This window comes from Acomys russatus, chromosome 30, assembly GCF_903995435.1.
Source record: "Acomys russatus chromosome 30, mAcoRus1.1, whole genome shotgun sequence".
Lineage (NCBI taxonomy): Eukaryota > Metazoa > Chordata > Mammalia > Rodentia > Muridae > Acomys > Acomys russatus.
The window spans coordinates 17,585,662-17,605,020 of record NC_067166.1 but is presented as its reverse complement, the minus strand read 5'-3'; the positions used below and the strand labels follow the sequence as shown (position 1 = coordinate 17,605,020).

At 42.8% G+C, this 19,359-nt stretch overlaps 1 protein-coding gene across 2 annotated transcripts in view; it reads left to right on the top strand.

Moving 5' to 3' along the window:
- Polk (DNA polymerase kappa) overlaps nucleotides 1–11,698 on the top strand; it is a 59,111-nt gene extending 47,413 nt beyond the window's left edge. The window contains exons 10-15 of one of the 2 annotated variants that reach the window (XM_051172378.1): nucleotides 2,902–2,934; nucleotides 4,836–4,932; nucleotides 7,182–7,353; nucleotides 9,406–10,314; nucleotides 11,281–11,314; nucleotides 11,494–11,698. In XM_051172378.1, the coding sequence (XP_051028335.1) occupies nucleotides 2,902–2,934; nucleotides 4,836–4,932; nucleotides 7,182–7,353; nucleotides 9,406–10,314; nucleotides 11,281–11,314; nucleotides 11,494–11,578 (1,330 nt within the window). In that variant the 3' untranslated portion in view covers nucleotides 11,579–11,698. Of the gene's footprint in view, nucleotides 1–2,901; nucleotides 2,935–4,835; nucleotides 4,933–7,181; nucleotides 7,354–9,405; nucleotides 10,315–11,280; nucleotides 11,358–11,493 lie in introns of those variants that run through there. The other variant, XM_051172377.1, reaches the window with a different exon arrangement.
- The last annotated feature ends 7,661 nt before the right edge of the window (nucleotides 11,699–19,359 follow it).

Sequence of the window (19,359 nt, the reverse complement as noted above, 5' to 3'; positions counted from 1 at the left end):
CTTTGAGATAAAGGCTGTTTCAAAAGAAATCTTAAAATTCATTTTAACTAGTTTAATTTAGACTGTTATGGTTAAAGTTATCAGTTTGGCTGAGGGAAAAAGGGGATAACGACTCACTTCTAGGTGTGGGCTTCAGCGGTGTGGACCATGGCAAAGGGATGATGGTTACTTCCTTATGTGTCCTGCCTGTGTCCTTCTGGCTCCAGACTGGAAGAGAAAGGTTGGTCATCAGGTTGTTGATGAAAGAAAGGTGGCTTGTATTTCACAGTTGTTGTTGCTGCTGCTGCTGCTGTTGTTGTTGTTATTATTATTATTGTTATTATTATTATTATTATTATTACTACTATTATAGACAGAGTTTCTCTTGTAGTCCTGGCTGTCCTGGCCTCGCTTCATAGATCAGGCTGGCCTTGATCTCACAGAGATCCGCCTGCCTCTGCCTTCCGAGTGCTGGGATTAAAGACGTGTGCCACCACGCCCAGCATCCACAGATTTATTCTTTAAGCAAGACTTGATAATACTTTGAAAGTCTCTAACTGTAGTTCACTTAGTTTTCTTTTTGTTTTGGGCGGGGGGTCGTTTGTTTGTTTGTTTTTGGTTTTTTGAGAGAGGGTTTCTCTGTGTAGCCTTGACTGTTTGGACTCATTTTTGTAGACCAGGCTAGCCTGGAACCACAGTGATCTGCCTGCCTCTGCCTTCCAAATGCGGGGATTAAAGGCGTGCGCCACCACCGCCTGGCCATTTAGTTTTCAAATGTGTGAATGAATGCTGAATACTTACCTTCTGTTGGACACTGTTGTAAGCACTAGAGAAAACAACAGCGGGTTGGACAAAATTCTGTCTTTATGTAGTTTACATACTAGTCTGAGAAATAGGAAAGAGCCAAAGAAATGGATGCAAAAGTAGGGCAGAGTGAGGGCATAAGCAGTGACTTCAGAGGTTAGTGTGGGCCAATGGTGGCCCCCCGGAGTTGGAGCCTGGAAGGGGCTGATCATGCAAAGTTGTAGGAGAAGGTGGGACACTAACTAAAGTCCTACACTTTGTTCTGCCACTTTTTCATCTATCTGGTCTTTGAGATATTGTGGGCGGATGAAAAGAAGGGAGGAGGGAAGAGGGCAAACCTAAAGGTCAGTCATGATCTGTCCTGTCAGGTGTCAGGCTGTCCGGGTGTAGTGAGACACGTACAGTGCTCCTGCCTAAATGTGGGAATTAATCAGGCACATATACCATCATGCCTGGCTTCCTTTGTATTCTTGTACTAAAATTAAGGGACACCAAAAAAAAAAAAAAAAAAAAAAAAAAAAAAAAAAAATCAAAGAGGATATGGATACAATTAATTAACTACCAAAGAATTACAAAGGCTGATGATAGGTTAGAGGCTAGCCAAAAGAGAGGGGGCGGGGCAGTGCTAAGCTGGGCACAGCATTCTCAGCTCTCCTCACACAGTTAAAAGACTTTGCTCTCAAGTGTACATACTGGGAGATGAAATCACAACCCTGTAAATGACCTAGTTGCTTATTTAATCCACATATCGTCATCTTGTTTCCCCTATTATGCTTAAAGGTAATTTAGCTTGGTATGATGCATCAGGTGTATAGAGTGCAGCAAGGCTTCTGGTGGGTGAAAATTGCACAGTTGGTTTATAATACACTGTAGCTGGCCTTCCTCCCCTCAGCCTGTGCTGTCTGCCGCCCTGTGATGCTTTGGTTGTAGTCTGGGTATGTCTGTCTCCCTTTTGAACATACATCCGTTGTTGTTGCTGCTGCTGCTGTTTATGTCGTGCTCTACCTGCCCTCCCTCTTTTCTTACTATTTTGAAATAGAGTCTCACTTAAGCTAACCAGGTGATTTTGAACTTACTTCCTAGCCCAGCCTGGCCTTGAACTCCTGGTCCTCTTACCTCAGCTTCCCATATAGCTTGGGCTACTGTTACAGGATTGTGCCGTCAGGCCTGCCTTCTTCCATTTGATTGATTTTGTTTTGTTTTGTTTTGTTTTTTGTTTTTCAAGGCTTTGGTCATGTGAGGCAAGCTCTATATAACCTCCTCAGGCTCCATGTTTAATCTAATCTTGTCTTTACCTGCTGGGGTGTGTTTTAGGACAAGCACTTGGCATAGTCTATTCATTGTTCTATGTGTTCGAGCACTTTGGGTGGATCGCATCCATTGAGTGTTTGGAAACTGAATAAAGCACACATATCCAGTTTCTCTAGCGCCTTTCGGCGTAGCTAGATCCATCCAAAGCAGTTGGTTTAGATTCCCAGTCGTCATCCTGTCCCAAATTCTGACTAAAGCATGAGTAATGAATGGTGAGACGAGCAGGAGAGGACGTGGTTTGCTGGTTCCCAAATAAAGCAGCACTGAATTCAAACGTTCTCTGTGCGGTGGCTGAGAGCTTCTGTGCTATGCCTCCTGTGCTCATAAACTGTGTGGTTCAGTTTTCAGACTCTTAATAAAAGCAAGGTAGGTAGCTATTTTCAAGTTTTCTACTGTAGATATAGACTTGATTGGTGATGCATGAAATCAAATTAGTTATCTTCTCTATTTATGTCTTAGTGACAGTTTCATTTTTTTATTTAAAAGAAGCCCTCTGGTTTTTATAAGATATAATTTTGAATGAAATGTTAAAAGAGAATGTTTGAGGGTGGCTCAGCAGTTAAGAGCACTGGCTGCTCTTCCAGAGGACCTGGTTTGAATTCCTAGCAACCACGTGGTGGCTCCAGTTTCAGGACAAAGAGTTTCCTCTTCTGACATGTGTGAGCACTGCACATACATAGTGCATACACATACATACAGGCAAAGTGCCCACACACATAGACGTTACTTAGTTAGTTGAAACAAGTATATTAAGTTCTCTTATTGAGAAAGAAATAAAGACCTTTTTTTTTTTTTTTCTCATTTAAGGGATGGAGAAAGGAAAAGTATGAGCGTTGAAAGGTAATGAATGTTTGTTCTTATATTTTAAATAAAAAATAAAGTTAATGGCTTATAATTGAATGTATGTTAAACTCTTTCAAGTTCCTGTTTAGTAAAGTTCATTTTAGTGAAATATCACTACAATAAAGTTTCACAATTTTTGGCAGCTTGTACTTCTGTGGTAAACACGTAAGCTATGTGCACTATCTTTGGTTGCTGTGCTCACAGTAGGATAACTTGGTCAGCATTTATATTTTCTAATACTGATGTTACTCCTGTTCAGTGAAAACTAAACATTGTAGGATTTGTAATCTTTTGATAAGAACTATTAACTGTTCACCTGAGAGTCGTAAGGTATTACAATGGCAATTCCAGGAACTTCAAATATTGGTCAGATGAGCAGAAGTTTCAAGTTACACCTCGGGCATCTCTGATCCGAGTTTCTGAAGTCTGAAATGTTCCAAATTCCAAGGCTCCCTGAGTGCTGAGATGCTGCCGCATTAGGAAACCTTGTCCCTCCTTTTATGTGACGGGCTGCAGTCAGGCACAGACTGTTGGAACACGGTGCATATGTACCTTCAGGCTCTGCCCATACGATGTATTCAAGACAAATACATTTCACTTTCAAACCTGGGTCCCATCTGAGGACATCTCACTGTGCACAATCAGATATCAAAAAATAAAGTTAAAAGCAAAAAATATCCAAACCCAAATCTTCCTTCTCGACTCAAGTGTTCTAGGTACAGATCGAGCCTGAAGTAGAGTTGGTAAAGGAGAGCCTCGCAGAGGTTCCCAACCCTCCTAACGCTGCGACCCTGTAGTACACAGCTCTTCATGTTGTGCTGACCTCCAGCCATAAAATTATTTTCATTGCTACTTCTTAACTGCAGATGTGCTACTGTTGTGAATCTGTTGTTCTCTGGTGGTCAAAGGTGACCTTTGTGAAAGTCATTAAACCTCTAAAGGGGCCATGACCCACAGGTTAAGAACCACTGGCTTAGAGATTGTTTAGTGTGGGGGCTTAGAATTTTGTTTAGAATCACATAAAATCTTTTTTTTTTTTTTTTCACTTCACATAAAATCTTAATGGAACTTTGTTTAGGTGAAACGTGTACATTGTAAAAGTTCCTCAGTTGTTTTCTCAAAACATCAACGTTCTGATTAGACATTTAAGAACCACTTGCCTGGTTCCTTCCCCCCCCCCCTAAAAACTCTCCTTGGATTTTCAAAAATGTATTAGGGCATCGGGTTTGGTATTGAACTAGGGAGGAAGATCCCAGTTCACAATCACGGATAAAGAGCTGGCTTCTGTGATATGTAAAGAACTCACAATAAGCAAGCACCAACATGCCAGTTAGAAAGTGAACAAGGAGAGCCGGGCGTGGTGGCACACGCCTTTAATCCCAGCACTCAGGAGGCAGAGGCAGGTGGATCACTGTGAGTTCAAGGCCAGCCTGGTCTACAGAGTGAGTCCAGGACAGTCAAGGCTACACAGAGAAACCCTGTCTCAAAAAACCAAACAAAACTAGGAACAGGGCCTTGTGGCAAGCATGCCTTTAATCCTAGCACTGGGGAGGCAGAAACAGGCAGATCTCTGTGAATTTAAGTGGAGTTTGATTTATACAGCAAGTTCTAGTCCACAGGCCTACAAAGTGAGGGCACATCTTAAAAAAAGAAAAAGAACTTTATTTTTTTTTTAATTTTTTATTTATTTATTTATTTTGGCTAATGAAGGTGCTTATCCAAATGGTTTTTGATTTATATAGATACAGATATTTTTACTTAATTATGTGTTAGTTTATGTGAAAATATTAATTAGACCAAAGAAAATACAATGCTAGGCTATTTGATTGTACTATATTATTACCAGACTACTCAGCTGTAATTTACGTTGTGCACCCAAATCCTGCCTGTTTGCCCAGGACATTTAGCGAGATAAGTGCGGCTGAAGAACAGTACAGCCTGTGCCGAGAACTGTGCACTGAGCTCGCCCAGGACCTCCAGAAGGAAGGACTCAAGGTACTGGATTGTTTCGTTTGGTTGTTTGGTTTGGGGTTTTTGTTTGTGTGTGTGTGTGTGTGTGTGTGTTTGTTTTTTGAGACAGGGTTTCTCTGTGTAGCCAAGGCACTGCATTTTGATGGGGTGGTTTTAGCTTTAGCTTTTCTCCTTATAGGACACTACTCTAAGTCATGAGGCCACACATTTATTAAAGCAGGGTACAAACAAAAACGAGCGCTCCTGTCCCCAACAGCCAGAAAGGAAGTGAGGTCTGACCTATGTGAGCTCTGGGATGAAGTCACTCCATGAAGGATAACTTGTGACGCTGGAATCTGGAATGGTTCCAGGGTGATGAAGGGCGGGCAGCTTTGTCCCCTTAACACTATGTTTGAATCACATGCAAGATCAGACTTCAATGGCAGGGGAGACAAAGGCAAAGGGAAGGACTGTTCGAGTTGCACCCTCCTGTCGTAAACCCTTTCCGGATCATCCCAGCAGTGATGGTGACCTTCTAGCACAGGAGTTGTATTTCAGGGTTCTAATCCTGGTTGCCTAGCATTGAGAGCAGAAGCCTGGGATGTTCCGATCCACCATTGCGTAATCTTCCTTCCGAGCATCCACATTAGTGTTTTCTCAGCCCCCACTCACCCAAGCCAGAGTTAGTTACTAGAAAGTATAACACAAAAGTATTAAAAAGTGCAGGTCACAGTAGCACATGCCTGTAATCCCAGCACTCCGGGGAGGCAGAGGCAGGCAGAGCTCTGTGAATTCAAGCCCAGCCTGGTCTACAAAACAAGTCCAGTACAGCCACAGAGAAACCCTGTCTCAAAAAAATAAAATGTTATTGCAGAAAAATTGGAGTGTATGAAGAGTGTTTTTACTTCTAACTCTTCTATACCTCAAGTATAACATAGTTCTTTTTGAGTTGTTTTTGTTTTGTTTTGTTTTGGGTTTTTTTGTTTGTTTGGTTGGTTGGTTGTTTTTTTTTTGTTTGTTGGTTTGTTTGTTTTTGAGACAGGGTTTCTCTGTGTAATAGCCCTGACTGTCCTGGCCTCGCTTTGTAGACCAGGCTGGCCTCAAACTCAAGCGATCTGCCTGCCTCTGCCTCCCTAGCACTGGGATTAAAGGCATGTGCCACCACACCCGGCCTCTTTTTGAGTTTTTAAAAATACACTTTTAACTTTAGAATCATCTCAGATGTCTAGGACCGTTTCCAAAAGAGATTCCATTGTACCTCTCCCTCAGTTTCCTCGTTGTCCGCGTTCTCTACCCCGGCAGACACTAGTCAAACCAGAAGGTGACATCAGCACTTGCTGTAAACCAAGCGTCAGACAGCACTTGGCTTGCTCTTGTCTTCCTGCTAATTTCTCTCCAGGATTCTAACCACGTGGTGACTGGTGTCCTGTCTTGCTGGTTTGGTCTGTGAGTTTGCTAGCCTTTCTCTCTTCTTTATAAAGTCGTCTTGAGCACCACCAGGCTGTTACGCCCTCCAGAACACCGCTGCCTTGCTTGTCCCATGGATTAGGTTGTAGACATTTGGAAACGATGCCACAAAGGTCAAGTGGCCTTCCCGTCATTTCCTGTCGCAGCTGTCACCTGGCTAGGGGAATGTTTGATAGGCCTCTCCTGCCTGAAGTTACTGATTCAGAAATGAGTCAGGAAATGAGTCAGAAAGTTAAACTTGCCCCCAAGTAAAACGGCTGCCCGTTACTTTAACCGCCCCAGGAAATACTCAGATGTCATCACCTCTCCCCAGCTGAAGCCTCATGTCCTTAGGACACTAGCTGCAGAGATGCTTCTTACAGATGTCCAGCAGAGCACTCTGGAATGCGGTAGTCGGGCAGTGAGTGTGAGCTGTGATTCCCCCCACTTTCAATACAGACTTGGGGAAGTGGACAGGAAAAGTGAAGGTGATTAGTTAACTTTGCCCTTCAGATAAAAGTATTTTTAATTGGTTGGGGAGGGGAATAGTCACTATATGCTAAGCGATATTTTCAGACATGGATTTTCTTGTTTTTAATTTTAATTATTTATTCACTTTACAGCCTAACCCCAGCCCCCTCCCTCCTCTCCTCCCAGTTCTGCTCTCACGTCCCCTTCCCCAGACATGGATTTTAGTTAGGACAGTTCTCATGACCAAGCTATGTAGACAGCTGATTGCACTTGCATTGTCATATGTAAGGAAGCCTTCCGAAACATTTCTAACCTGCAAACAACCTCCTTCTACAAGTTCTGACACCTCCCGTAGTCGTGTGCTTCATGTGTTGCAGGGGAGAACCGTGACCCTTAAGCTGAAGAACGTGAATTTTGAAGTAAAAACTCGCGCGTCTACGGTTCCGTCTGCTGTTTCTACTGCAGAAGAAATGTTTGCCATTGCTAAAGAGCTGCTAAGGACAGAAGTTCTGTCAGCTTCTCCACATCCCTTGCGGTTAAGGCTGATGGGTGGGCATATACCTTTATTTATTTATTTTTCCTTTATATGTTTAATGCCTCCTCCATTAAAAAAAAAGAGTCAACTTGGGAATCTTTTCCTTCCATTATTTCTTTCTTTCTTTCTTTCTTTTTTTCTTTCTTTCTTAATTTTTTTGGTTTTCGAGACAGTGTTTCGCTGTGTGGCCTTGGCTGTCCTCGACTCACTTTGTAGACCAGGCTGGCCTCGAACTCACAGCGATCCGCCTGCCTCTGCCTCCCGAGTGCTGGGATTAAAGGCGTGCGCCACCACCGCCTGGCTCAGTATTTCTTTTTTTTTTTCTTTTTTTTTTTTTTTTTTTTTTGGTTTCTCGAGACAGGGTTTCTCTGTGTAGCCTTGGCCATCCTGGACTCACTTTGTAGACCAGGCTGGCCTCGAACTCACAGCGATCCGCCTGCCTCTGCCTCCCGAGTGCTGGGATTAAAGGCGTGCGCCACCATGCCCGGCTGGCTCAGTATTTCTTAAAGCTGTTTAAGGACTTCTTCCTCTGCTGCTGCCAGTTGCAATTCCTAGAAATGGATGCATGCAGCGATGCATCTGAACGCACATACAGAATGATTCAATTCTGTCTGAACCAATGGAAGTTGCTCTCAACCTTATATTTGTCTGAAGTCCTTGAGGCAAGATATTTCAAGACTCAATACTTAACAGATTTGAGAAACAAATCCAGGGCATTTAAATTGTATTGTGTAACACTCTGTTGTGGGTGTAGAACAGTGTGATATAATGAAACATGTGGATATTTCTGTCACTAAACAACAACAACAAATGTCTTATTTAGATTATGAGGGCACTGAATTATGTCACGTCAATTTAGTCTTTGTTTATCATACTGTGCTAATGACTTTCAGACATTTTAGATTGCAGAGTTACAAATGAAGAATAGGACACTGTGAAGCCACACCGCCAGCCACTGCCCATTGGAAATGAGCTAGGGAGCCATGCTTGCATGTGAACTGTAAGAGATTGTGCCAAGACGGGGTCATTGGTCTAACTTCCACACTTGAGAGGTAGCGTACAATGAAACCACTGAAGTACGATTTTAAAAAAAAAAAGAGCCAAAGAACAAGAATCTATAGCAACTTTACTCATTACTGAAGAGCTTAAAAGTAAGCGAGACATGCTGAAGTGGCCTGACAAGCTGTGTGTGCAGACAACAGGATGATGTTCAGCATGTAAATGAGCTACACCAGGACGGGAAGGAAGCAAGGAAGTACTGCTAAGTGAAAGGAGCCAGGATGCTATAGTGGGCATCTTGAGAAAGGCAAACCGTGGAGACAGTAAAAAGTCAAAGACGCTCAAAGGGAAGGATGAAGAGAGAAAGCGAGGGTTCTAGGCTAGTGAGACAAGTGGGTGTGAGTCTATTATTGTGAATGCCTGTCTTTATAACCACATCTGAATGCACAGAATGGACATCGCCAAGAGTAAATTCCAAAGTAAACTAGCATTGGGCTGATAGTGCTGTGTCAGTGCGTGTGTGCACAGCATGCAAGTGACAACAGGGTATCTGAGAATTCTCTGTTCAGTTGCTGTATGGAAATGAAACGCTCCTTAGAAGATGAAGTCTATTGAAAAAAGTCAGAGCTGAAGCGTCTCTGTACTTGACCCCAAAGAATTACTTTCCATTTAATGGTATCATATGTGAAACATTAGTGAAAGTCCTATATAATCTTGCCAGCTGCAATAGCTCCATAACATTTACTGATACCCAGTTTTATCAAAGCAAAGTAAGTTCTTCTTCGTAATGTCAGACTTGAAAAGCTATCCTTTAATTTGGAAAATATTGGCTTGGGGATGTGGCAAAGTGGTAAACTATATGCCTAACATGCAAAAGACTATGTGTGAGTCCAAACCTTAGCAGGTAAGGAAAGTGCGCGTGTATGTGTACACATCTCCAGAGGTGCTTGCTTCTCTCTGCTTTACCTTGCGTATGTGCCAATATCGCATTGTGTTGAGTGTTTTGTTTGTGTTGGGAGTGAATGTCTCTACACAATTTGAAACTGACTGGTTGTGGTTTCATTTAGGTGTTCGGATGTCTACTTTTTCTAATGAAGATGACAAGAAACACCAACAAAGGAGCATCATTGGCTTCTTACAAGCTGGAAACCAGGCTTTGTCACCTACAGGGTGTGTTCTAGACAAAGCTGACAAGACTGAGTTTGTAAAGCCTTTGGAAATGTCTCGTAAGAAGAGTTTTTTTGATAAAAAGCGATCAGAAAGGATCTCGAACCATCAAGACACACCCAGATGTGAAACTGTCGGTGAGCAAGCACTACAGACCTCACAGCCACTCCAGGCATTGAAGACAATGGGTGAGAGCAAAACAGCAGAGAAATCAAGTAACTGCCAGACATTTGAGTGCCCAGTTTGCTTTAGGAAGCTAGAAGGTGTTAGTCTGGATGCCTTTAACGGACATGTAGATGCATGTCTTGATGGACCATCAGCCAGTGAGGACTGGGAAGTGCCCTGTTTCTCATATGCTTCTTCTGCAGATGTTGGGCAGAAGGAAGAGGCTCGACGTTCCAGTCCACTGCATGAGAAGCAAGAGCCTGAGGATGGACAGACCTCCTCAGTAGATGCTGTAGGTCTGGTGGAGACTGAAGGCAGCTCATTGAAAGCAGCAGGCGTGGATACTTCAGGGCACTGTCGCAGCAAAGAATATTCTGATGTTCCAGACCAGCCCTGTCCTAGTTCGTTGGCAAATGAAACTGTCAGTATATTAAGTAGGCAGGCGTCCGCAGAGCCCTGTACAGATGCGCAAGGAACAGGCCAGACTCTAGTTTGTCCTGTCTGTAACCTAGAACAAAAGACTGCCGATCTTACCCTCTTCAACGTGCACGTGGATATTTGCTTAAATAAAGGCATTATCCAAGAGCTGAGAAATAGTGAAGTCAACTCAGTTAACCAACCCAAAGAAAGTTCAAGAAATACTGGTAAGCATGTAGTTATTAAGAGGAGTGTGCTGGGGGCAGTAAGGGAGATGGGTCAGTGCCTAAGAGCACTTGCTACTCTGGTGGGGGACCTAGGTTTGGTGCCCAGAACCCACATGCTGGCTCACAACCATCTGTAACTCCAGTTCCAGAAGATTCAGTGCCCCTCTTTGACCTCTAACAGGCACCAGGCGCACACATGTAGGCGAGACATCAATACACTTAAAATTAAATTTAAGACAATAAGAGGAATGTGATTGTCTCGGGATATGTCTTGTTAAAATTACTGAAACTGTTAAATTTGAAATGTATACTATTAAAAGGGTGGCTTGTGTTTGCTCTCATTTAGGAAAATATTGCCATCACTAGAAAGAATTCAGAATGAGCTTTTGAATTGATGGAAAACTCCAGGTTAGTTTTGATTTAGTGTAAAATGAAGTTAAAGGTTGAAAGATCTAAATGATCTAATCAAAAAAGAAATTCCCCCAGGGAACCTCTGCCAGTGCACAGTGACAAATTAGCTGCATTTATAGACCCAGGAAGCCGTTTTCACTTGTCTCTTGGTAGTGCTGACTGCAGCAAGATTGCAGAAATTAAGTTTAATGCCAGTACACCTAGTAGATTACAAGAACAATACTATAAATTAACCTTGTGGGGCTGGCAGTGTGGCTCTGGGGCACAGGCTCTTCCCTCAAGCCTTTCAAACTGAGCTCGAACTCTGGACCGTGTGATGGAAGGAAAGAACTGACTTCCAAAAGCATCCCACTCACCTCTGTACATGTGTGCTCACATGTACACACACGCACATGCACACACTAATTTCATTAGTGTAATACGATATCTCAAAAAATTAATTTGGGCTATGTGAGATGTTATCTTTAATCTATTGTTTTACTTCTTTAATTCTTGTGAAGCTGTTCAGTTATTTTATCTTTTCCCTCACGAACTCTCTTCGCTTTCCTCCTGTAGACAGGCTCCAGAAGGCTTCAGGAAGGACGAAAAGGTACGACTGACTGGCTTGAGCGTCAGTAAAAAGAACCAGAAACTCAGGTTTTTCTCTGAGCTTGACCAGCTAACTTTTGCTTTTATGACTTACCAAGTAACATTTTAAGAGCTGTTTCTGCAGAGTTATTTTCAGATATTTCCTTCTACATAGAAACTGTGTGTTCTTTCTCATTCTAGGCCAGGACCGAGGACAAAGGGCTCAACATCGAAGAAAACGAAACAAAGCAGTCCCAGACACACCCTTGATAAATTTTTTCAATGAACTTTGAACATTTTATCAACATTTTATTGCAATTGTTAATTTCATAATCAATGTATTTACTCCTCCTTAGTTTAAATTTATTTATTTAAGGAAGGCAAGTGCAATAACACCTCCCCGCATGACCATATATTAACTTCTTTATATGTTCTTCTTTAATAGCCATAAGAATTTCATTTCTAGTGTATATCAGTTGGAAATCAGTCATGTTAGAGGCAACTTTAAAGCACAAGAAGTGAGGTCAGAACATGATGTGCTATTTTGCAATGAATATAAAATATTCATAAGGACTCATGTGCGCCAACTTCAGTTTTCAGGGCTTGGCCACTGTGCTGCCGTTGGATGCTGCTGTACTTGCTCATGTGTCTCGAAACAGTCTGTGAGCATCTGTAGTTAGATGTAACCGTGGCTTCCATGAAGAGCTTTAGCTTAGCAGAAACAGCGTGGGTAGGAGTGTTCCGTTCAGGAAAGTAATGCACAGTCTGAAGGACTCACTCCAACTATTGTTACATGCTTTTCTTTACTTATCTCATGAATAAGCACTTGGTTCACATAGAGAAATATTTAGTCTGTAATTCAAAATAGTTTTTCAACTCAGTACTTTAAGTGGCAGTATTTCATTTCTTGTCGATTATATTTGACTTTCTACAAATCTGTAGTAAACAAGACCGGTGTGTAGTCACTTGGTTCACCTTCTCCTCTTTAACAGGAAATGTGCAACTCAGAGGGTGGGGCGTGTAAAGAAACATTGCACTTGCCTCAGTTATGTACCTGTCCCATCTCTTTTAATATTTGTGAAGGAAAGATTTGCAGCAGCTAAGTAGTTACCGCAATCATGGTACCGCCCACAGATTCTTTTTTTTTTTTTAAGCATTTAAAATGTTTTACTGTCTACCACAACCTTTTTATTTCTACAGAGTCTCATCATTTTTTATGTGATTAATTTTTTATTAAATACTTTTACATATACATTTATATTATTACACATATATACAATAAACTTCTTACATCAAAAAGAACCATGAAACAATCAGGAATTATATAAATGTTACATTCATAGTGTTTTGGCTATTTGTATTTGACAGCCTTGAAGAAAACATCTTTCCTATCTTAGTCTAAAATTCTGAATGTAAACCAATATTTATCATTATCTTGTGATTATCAACTTAAAACTTAACAAAAGGCCTCCCTGCTCCCACCTTAAGAACTGAATCCTGCTGAGCGGTGATGGCACATGCCTTTAATCACAGCACTGGGAGGCAGGAGGATCTCTGTGAGTTTGAGGCCAGGGTGGTCTACAAAATGAGTTCTAAGACAGCCAGGACTATACAGAGAAACCCTGTCTCAAAAACAAAACAAAAAAGAACTGAATATTTTTAATAGTTTTGTCTTTGCATATTTTAATGCATTTCTAGTAGACAGACACATTTGAGGGAGAGCTTCCTCAGGACCTTGTTAGCCAGTCTTCACCTGACTTTTCATTACTAGACTGCCTAACGATGTGCTGGAAGCTTGCTAACACACCACTCCCTTACCTGATAGTACACACCATGACAGTTCCAAAGCCGTGCTGTTTGGTTACTGATTGTGATTTACTTATGTAAGTTATTCGTGAAATTAAATTCAATGAAACTGATTCAACTTTTGAAAAGTAGACATTACTGTATTTATTATTTCCTCCCATCTGAAGTTTATTTTCTGTTGTTTTCAACATTAAATAATAACCTATTTTCATTTAGATGCCCTATTTAATTGAATGCCATCATTTATAATATCTAATAATTTAAAATAAATTAATTGTTTAAGAATCTCTTACATGCATACTGTATTTACATTATTTTCTTCTCTTACTCTTTCTCTTCCAACTCCCCCCATGTCCCCTCAATCCCTCTCAAATTCATGGCCTCTTTTTAAATTATTGTTACACATGTATGGGTACTTACATATACGCACACATTGTTACATATATTTAACCTGCTGAATTCTTTTAGTGTAGTTCATATGTATCTGTGTTTAGGGGTGACTGCTTGGGATGGATGACTTATCAGGGGGCTTGTCCCTGGAGAAGATTGCTTTCCTTCCCTTAGCAGTCATTAATTACCTGTAGCTCTTCATCTGGGAGGGGCCTTGTGATAGTTGCCTCATCCGTGTTGGCATGTTTAACTAGTGTGGACATTGTGCGAGTCTTGTTTGAGTGACTATATTGTTGAAATTTTGTAGGTATAACTTCCTTGTCATATGTAGAAGACATGATCTCAGCACACATCCGGGTCCTCTGGCTCTTGCAGTCTTATCGCCCCACGTTCCACAATGTTCCCCGAGCCTTAGTTGCAGGCTGTAGTGTATTCCCTTCCCTGCTGGAGAAACCAGAGCTTCTTAGAGACATGGCTGCATCCTCGCCGGAAGACTCCTAAACCAGGAAGCTTTGTCTCGACCTCTCCAGCCCCGTGCAAGATCCGTATCTTTCACATTCCTTTGCTTGTCTTCCCAGCTTTGAGTCATACCTCGACCTAGCAACACCATTCAGACAGTCAGGCCGTCTGCCGCCTGGTTGTTGATAGACTGGCTCCTCTGCACTTCCGGGTCACAGTTCATCCTGAGGGAAGACTGGCCAGGAAGCCAAGGGCAAAGGCAAGAGGCAGCGCTGTAGGGGGCGCTGTGTCTGTCTTGCTCTCTGCCCGCCCCATGCCCGGTCTTCCTCGCTGATACTTTCATCTGTGTTTTCTCTGTCCGGACTTCTCCCACGTCCTTTGTCATCTGTTTTGTCTAGTGTAGCCAACATGTTTTTGAGTTTTTCAAGCATTTTTAGAAGGCATAACAAAACTTAGAAGGAAGAGCGAATGAAGGGATCCGTAACTTTAGAGAGTCCAATCATGGGGTCAGGCCTGGTGGCGCACGCCAACATGTTTTTGAGTTTTTCAAGCATTTTTAGAAGGCATAACAAAACTTAGAAGGAAGAGCGAATGAAGGGATCCGTAACTTTAGAGAGTCCAATCATGGGGTCAGGCCTGGTGGCGCACACCTTTAATCCCAGTACTTGGGAGGCAGAGGCAGGTGGATTGATTTGAGTTTGGGGCCAGCCTGGTCTACAAAGTGAGTCTAGGACAGTCCAGGCTACACATAGAAACCCTGTCTCAAGGGGAAAAAAAAAAAAAAAAAGTAAACAACACATGTACCTAGTGTTGGTTGGGGGATGCTCCTAACTGAAATATTACATTGATTCTTAATTGAGTCAGGAAGAAAAATGGTTCATATAAGGCAGTACAAAAGACTTTAAATGACATTTCACATGAGAGACAGCCACATCTTTCACATTTCCTTTGTGCGTCTTCCCAACTTTGAGTCATACCTTGAACTAATTACACCATTTAGATTGTCCTTTTCCATCCTCTAGTGAGTAAAAACTAGAAACAAGTAAAAATAAAACTTCATATGGTCAGTGTTTAAGAGAAAATTTATTTTTGGCTCACTTGCCTACATTTTAAATGAATCTACACTTTTTTCAGAGTTCAATAAAGCTCTGTCTGTAAAATCAATACTATTGCTATATAACAGTGATTACCAATTAGAAAACAATAAAAACAATCTTGTTTATCATGGGAATCTATGAGGGTGTCTCATAAAGAAAAATGTTCAAGGATTTGGGGACTACAAAGTATTGGAAGATAAATAGTACAAGGGAATAAATGAAATAATCTTATGAACAGAAAGAATGATTATATCAAACTAACACACACACACACACACACACACACACACACACACACACACACACCAGTTATACTGTTATGTACAATAAAATTCACAACCCCTATGAAATTGATAAATAGAGCCAGGCATGGCACACACACCTTTACTCCCAGCATTCAGGAGGCAGGGTCAGGAAGCTATGAGTTCAAGGCCAGCCTGCTTTACATCCTGAGACCCTGTCTCAAGAAGAGAAAGATGGCCGGGCGTGGTGGCGCACGCCTTTAATCCCAGCACTTGGGAGGCAGAGGCAGGTGGATCGCTGTGAGTTCGAGGCCAGCCTGGTCTACAAAGTGAGTCAAGGACAGCGGAAGCTATCACAGAGAAACCTTGTCTCAAAAAACCAAAAAAAAAAAAAAAAAAAAAAAAAAAAAAAAGAAAGAAAGATAAGTGGATACTAAATTTCATGCAGTAATTAATACAGTATTAACAGTAGCATTGGTAATGGGAAGGAAAAATTTAAATAACCTAGCGAGGAAAATACTGGCTGTTAAATAAACAGTCCTTCTATTGTTGATAACTCATAGAGAAAATTTAAATTTGATGGAATCTTAACTACTGGGGGTCCCTAGGCTACCCCCAAGTGTCATTATTAGCTAGAAGGACTAATAGAACTAGAAAGCTTGCAAAGCCCAGAATTATAGTTTGTAAGAGCAAAAAGGTATAATTAATAAGCAAAGAGGCTAGATACAGCTCAGAAGCAGGATGCTTTTCTGTACATGTCGGACCCTGGGTTTGAACCGCAGCAGCACAGTGCACGCTTGAGGTCAGTAGAATCTCCTGCTTCCAGGGGAGGCGTGTGGAGTATACACAATACTCCCACGAATACTGTATGCCAGCGTGCAGAATATCCCCAACCGAGACACCTCACCCAACCCTTGCCGCCCAGAATGTTTCCCGGAAGTCTCTGACAGGCATTCCTGTCATCGCAACTGACCTTAGCTACTAAACCTTAAACCTTCCCGAGAGCTACTGGTCCAAGGCCTCAGTCTTCAAAAGGCATGCATTCTCCATAAGCCAGTTGGCAATACGAGCTATCTCTTCAAACTAATACAATGCGACCCAAAGCTCTGGGCATGAAACATACTTATCAGGCTGGTAAAGGCCAAGGGCTCAGAGGCCACTTCTTCTGAACAGAGAGGCCTTTCTTTGCGAAATGTAGAAGTTGAGCAACCCGAACTCACCACAGTAACCCTTACAGTTTGCTTGCAAAATAAATGTCCATTAGAACTGTATTAGAATAAAGAATAAAAAGATAAGGATCACTTACAGTAACATTCTTTCCGCCAGAAGAGGGAATTGAACTCAGGTCCTCTGGAAGAGCAGTCAGTGCTTTTAACCCCTGCGCCATCTCTCCAGGCCCTGCCTTTTTTCTTTCTTTTTTTTTTTTTTAATGCAGAAAAATCTAAAAATCTTAACATGTTGAGGGAGTCTCAGGAGTCCGGCCTGTTCATCTGTGACATATCGTTATATTTTGCTCTTCCAGGAGCACAACCAGACCTAGTGACTGCATGTCTGTACAACAGTTGCTTCCATGAAAGGTGGAGGTGTCTCTCTTGGTATGTTCCTTTTATTGCTCTGGCAGTGGATGGCTAGACAGCCTGCCTGTCTTCCGGGATAACAGAAGAGCGGCGTTATGAGATGTCATTCGGAAATCCAGACCATCGTCTCAGAGTGCTCTGGTTCTAACATTTAGCATGGAAGTAGAAAGTCCATGAGCCTCCTGCAGAAGAGATCTTCAAGAGGCTGACGTGTCCACATTGACGTGGTAGAAGCCGTGGTGCTGAGCTGAAGAAGGGACGTCACGCTAAGAGGCAATACCCAACCCAACCTAAGGGCAGAGGAAATAATGGCAATTAATGAGACCCTCTTGTTCTCGTTTATTAAACGCCTTTATTCATCGCGGGTTATCTATAAGCTCATCCCCTTATTCTTTGCCTCAAATATGTTATCAAGATTCCATCTGCTCTTGCAGAGCCATTTGGAAAGTTCCGCGTGTTCTCTGAAGCTTTCCTAGCTTCCTTCATGCTGACATTCTCGGTGCTTCCTCAGCTAACCTCCCCCCCCCCACACACACACACCAAAGCAAATCGAGCGCCTTGATAAAGACTAACCGCAAACAGTGTCTCAGAGTACCGTGTTGAGTCACCTTTTTTCAAATGTTCTTAACTCTCCAGGTTAAGAGGAATGAATCGATGGAAAAGGAGGGGTTTAGAGACTTTCCTTATGTGAAACTTTGTATGGCGTGAGTATTCCCACCTTGACACAGCTATATAACCTTAACCAGTCAAACATAAGACCTGTCTTGGAGCAAGTCTGTCATGCAGTCCTAATACTGGCCCACAGTCTGGTAGGCAGAGAGCCACACAGAAAACCACAGCAAATAACAGCTTCAGGGTCTTCATTAAGGAAGAGGAACACAAAAACAATGACCCGTCCCAGAAGGAAGGCCATCCTTTCCCGAAAGGGCCTTAGGGCCTATTGAAAAGTGAGTTGTTTCCCACATGGCTGGGGAGGCTCTGCGGGCCTTAGGAAGCTCAGCAGAGCACAAACCCGGAGGAACTCTTCCCAGGTGAGTGTTAATCAGTCACTCTGTGATGACTGGAGGCTGGTAGGAATGTGGGGCCACATGTATCTCTGAATCCCAAGTGTGCTGGCCTGGCCAAGTGTTAATGGTCATTTGCGCGGCATCCCACGAAGAGCCTGTCTGGCAGAGCGTCTTGCATTTTTACTCTTGGAACACACACCCTCGCGGCAAGGTATAGATAGATGCACGTAGGACTGCCGGTTAACCAGCAGGCTGTGTGAGGACGTATTGTGCAGCATGCTTGAACCTTCCTCTTCTGGAAGCTCTACCATCCTCTTTGGCCTCCTGTCTCTTCCCTCTGCCCCACTTACTGGAAGCAGACACGGTTACCTTGTACCTGAGTTGAGGGTGCCACTGGGAACCATGGAGTGATGGGCTGGAGGGGCTGGCCCATGAGAGCTTTGTGGAATCGAGGCATCATGGCATCCCTCCCTGGCCTATGTGTTACAGACTTTCATGAGGCACAGTTTCTTAATACTTACAATTGAGTCCTATCTGATATAGGATATAAAGATTATTAAGACTTCTCTCTCTCTCTCTCTCTCTCTCTCTCTCTCTCTCTCTCTCTCTCTCTCTCTCTCTCTCGCTCTCTCTCGCTCTCTCGCTCTCGCTCGCTCTATCCTACAAGACTGAAGAATCACCCTCCGGTAATAGCTTCTACTCAGTGAGGTAAGGACTCAAAACAAGTAAATGTGTCAAGTGGGAGTCTGGGAAGATAGCATCGGACAGGAGAGTAAAGGAATTGGTAAGTGCCTTTTTGTTTTTTAGATAAAGAATACTCAAAGGCCTGAACTTACAGTTTACTGCAAGTTTTCAGCATGTCCAGATCAAAACACAATGCTCGCTTCAAAGTGCATACTTAGGAATCATGCGATCAGGGCCAAGAAGATGCGTTAGTGCTTAAAGTGCGCCCCAAGAGAGCGCGGGGACCGGAGTAGGGTCCTCAGAACTCGCATCCACGCCAAGTGGGCCTGGTGGCCTGCCAGTAACTCCAGCCTCCTAAGGTCAGACACAAGAGCTCCCCAGAGCAAACTGATTAGCAGAACTGGCCGTATCCTGTGAACCCAGAGTTGAGACCCTGCCTCAAGGAATAAGGGGGGAAGACAATCCAGGGTGATTTCTGACATCAGCTTCAGCCTCTGTGTGCCCGTACATGAGGAAAAACATGCATGCACACCGCATACCTGAAAACAGGGATGGGGAGCCATCAAAACTGTTTTAAATCTCAAAGCATTTTAAGAATGTTTGTGGTTCTGAGCTAGGACACCTTAATTCATAGCTGCTCTTAGCCATATGCTGCCTCCTGGCCAACCTTCTGTTAGGAGAGAAATTAAAGATTTCATTACTGCCTGTAATCCCAGCACTCAGGGAGGCAGAGGCAGGCATATCGCTCTGAGTTCGAGGCCAGTCTGGTCTACAGAGTGAGTCCAGGACGGCCAGGGCTACACAG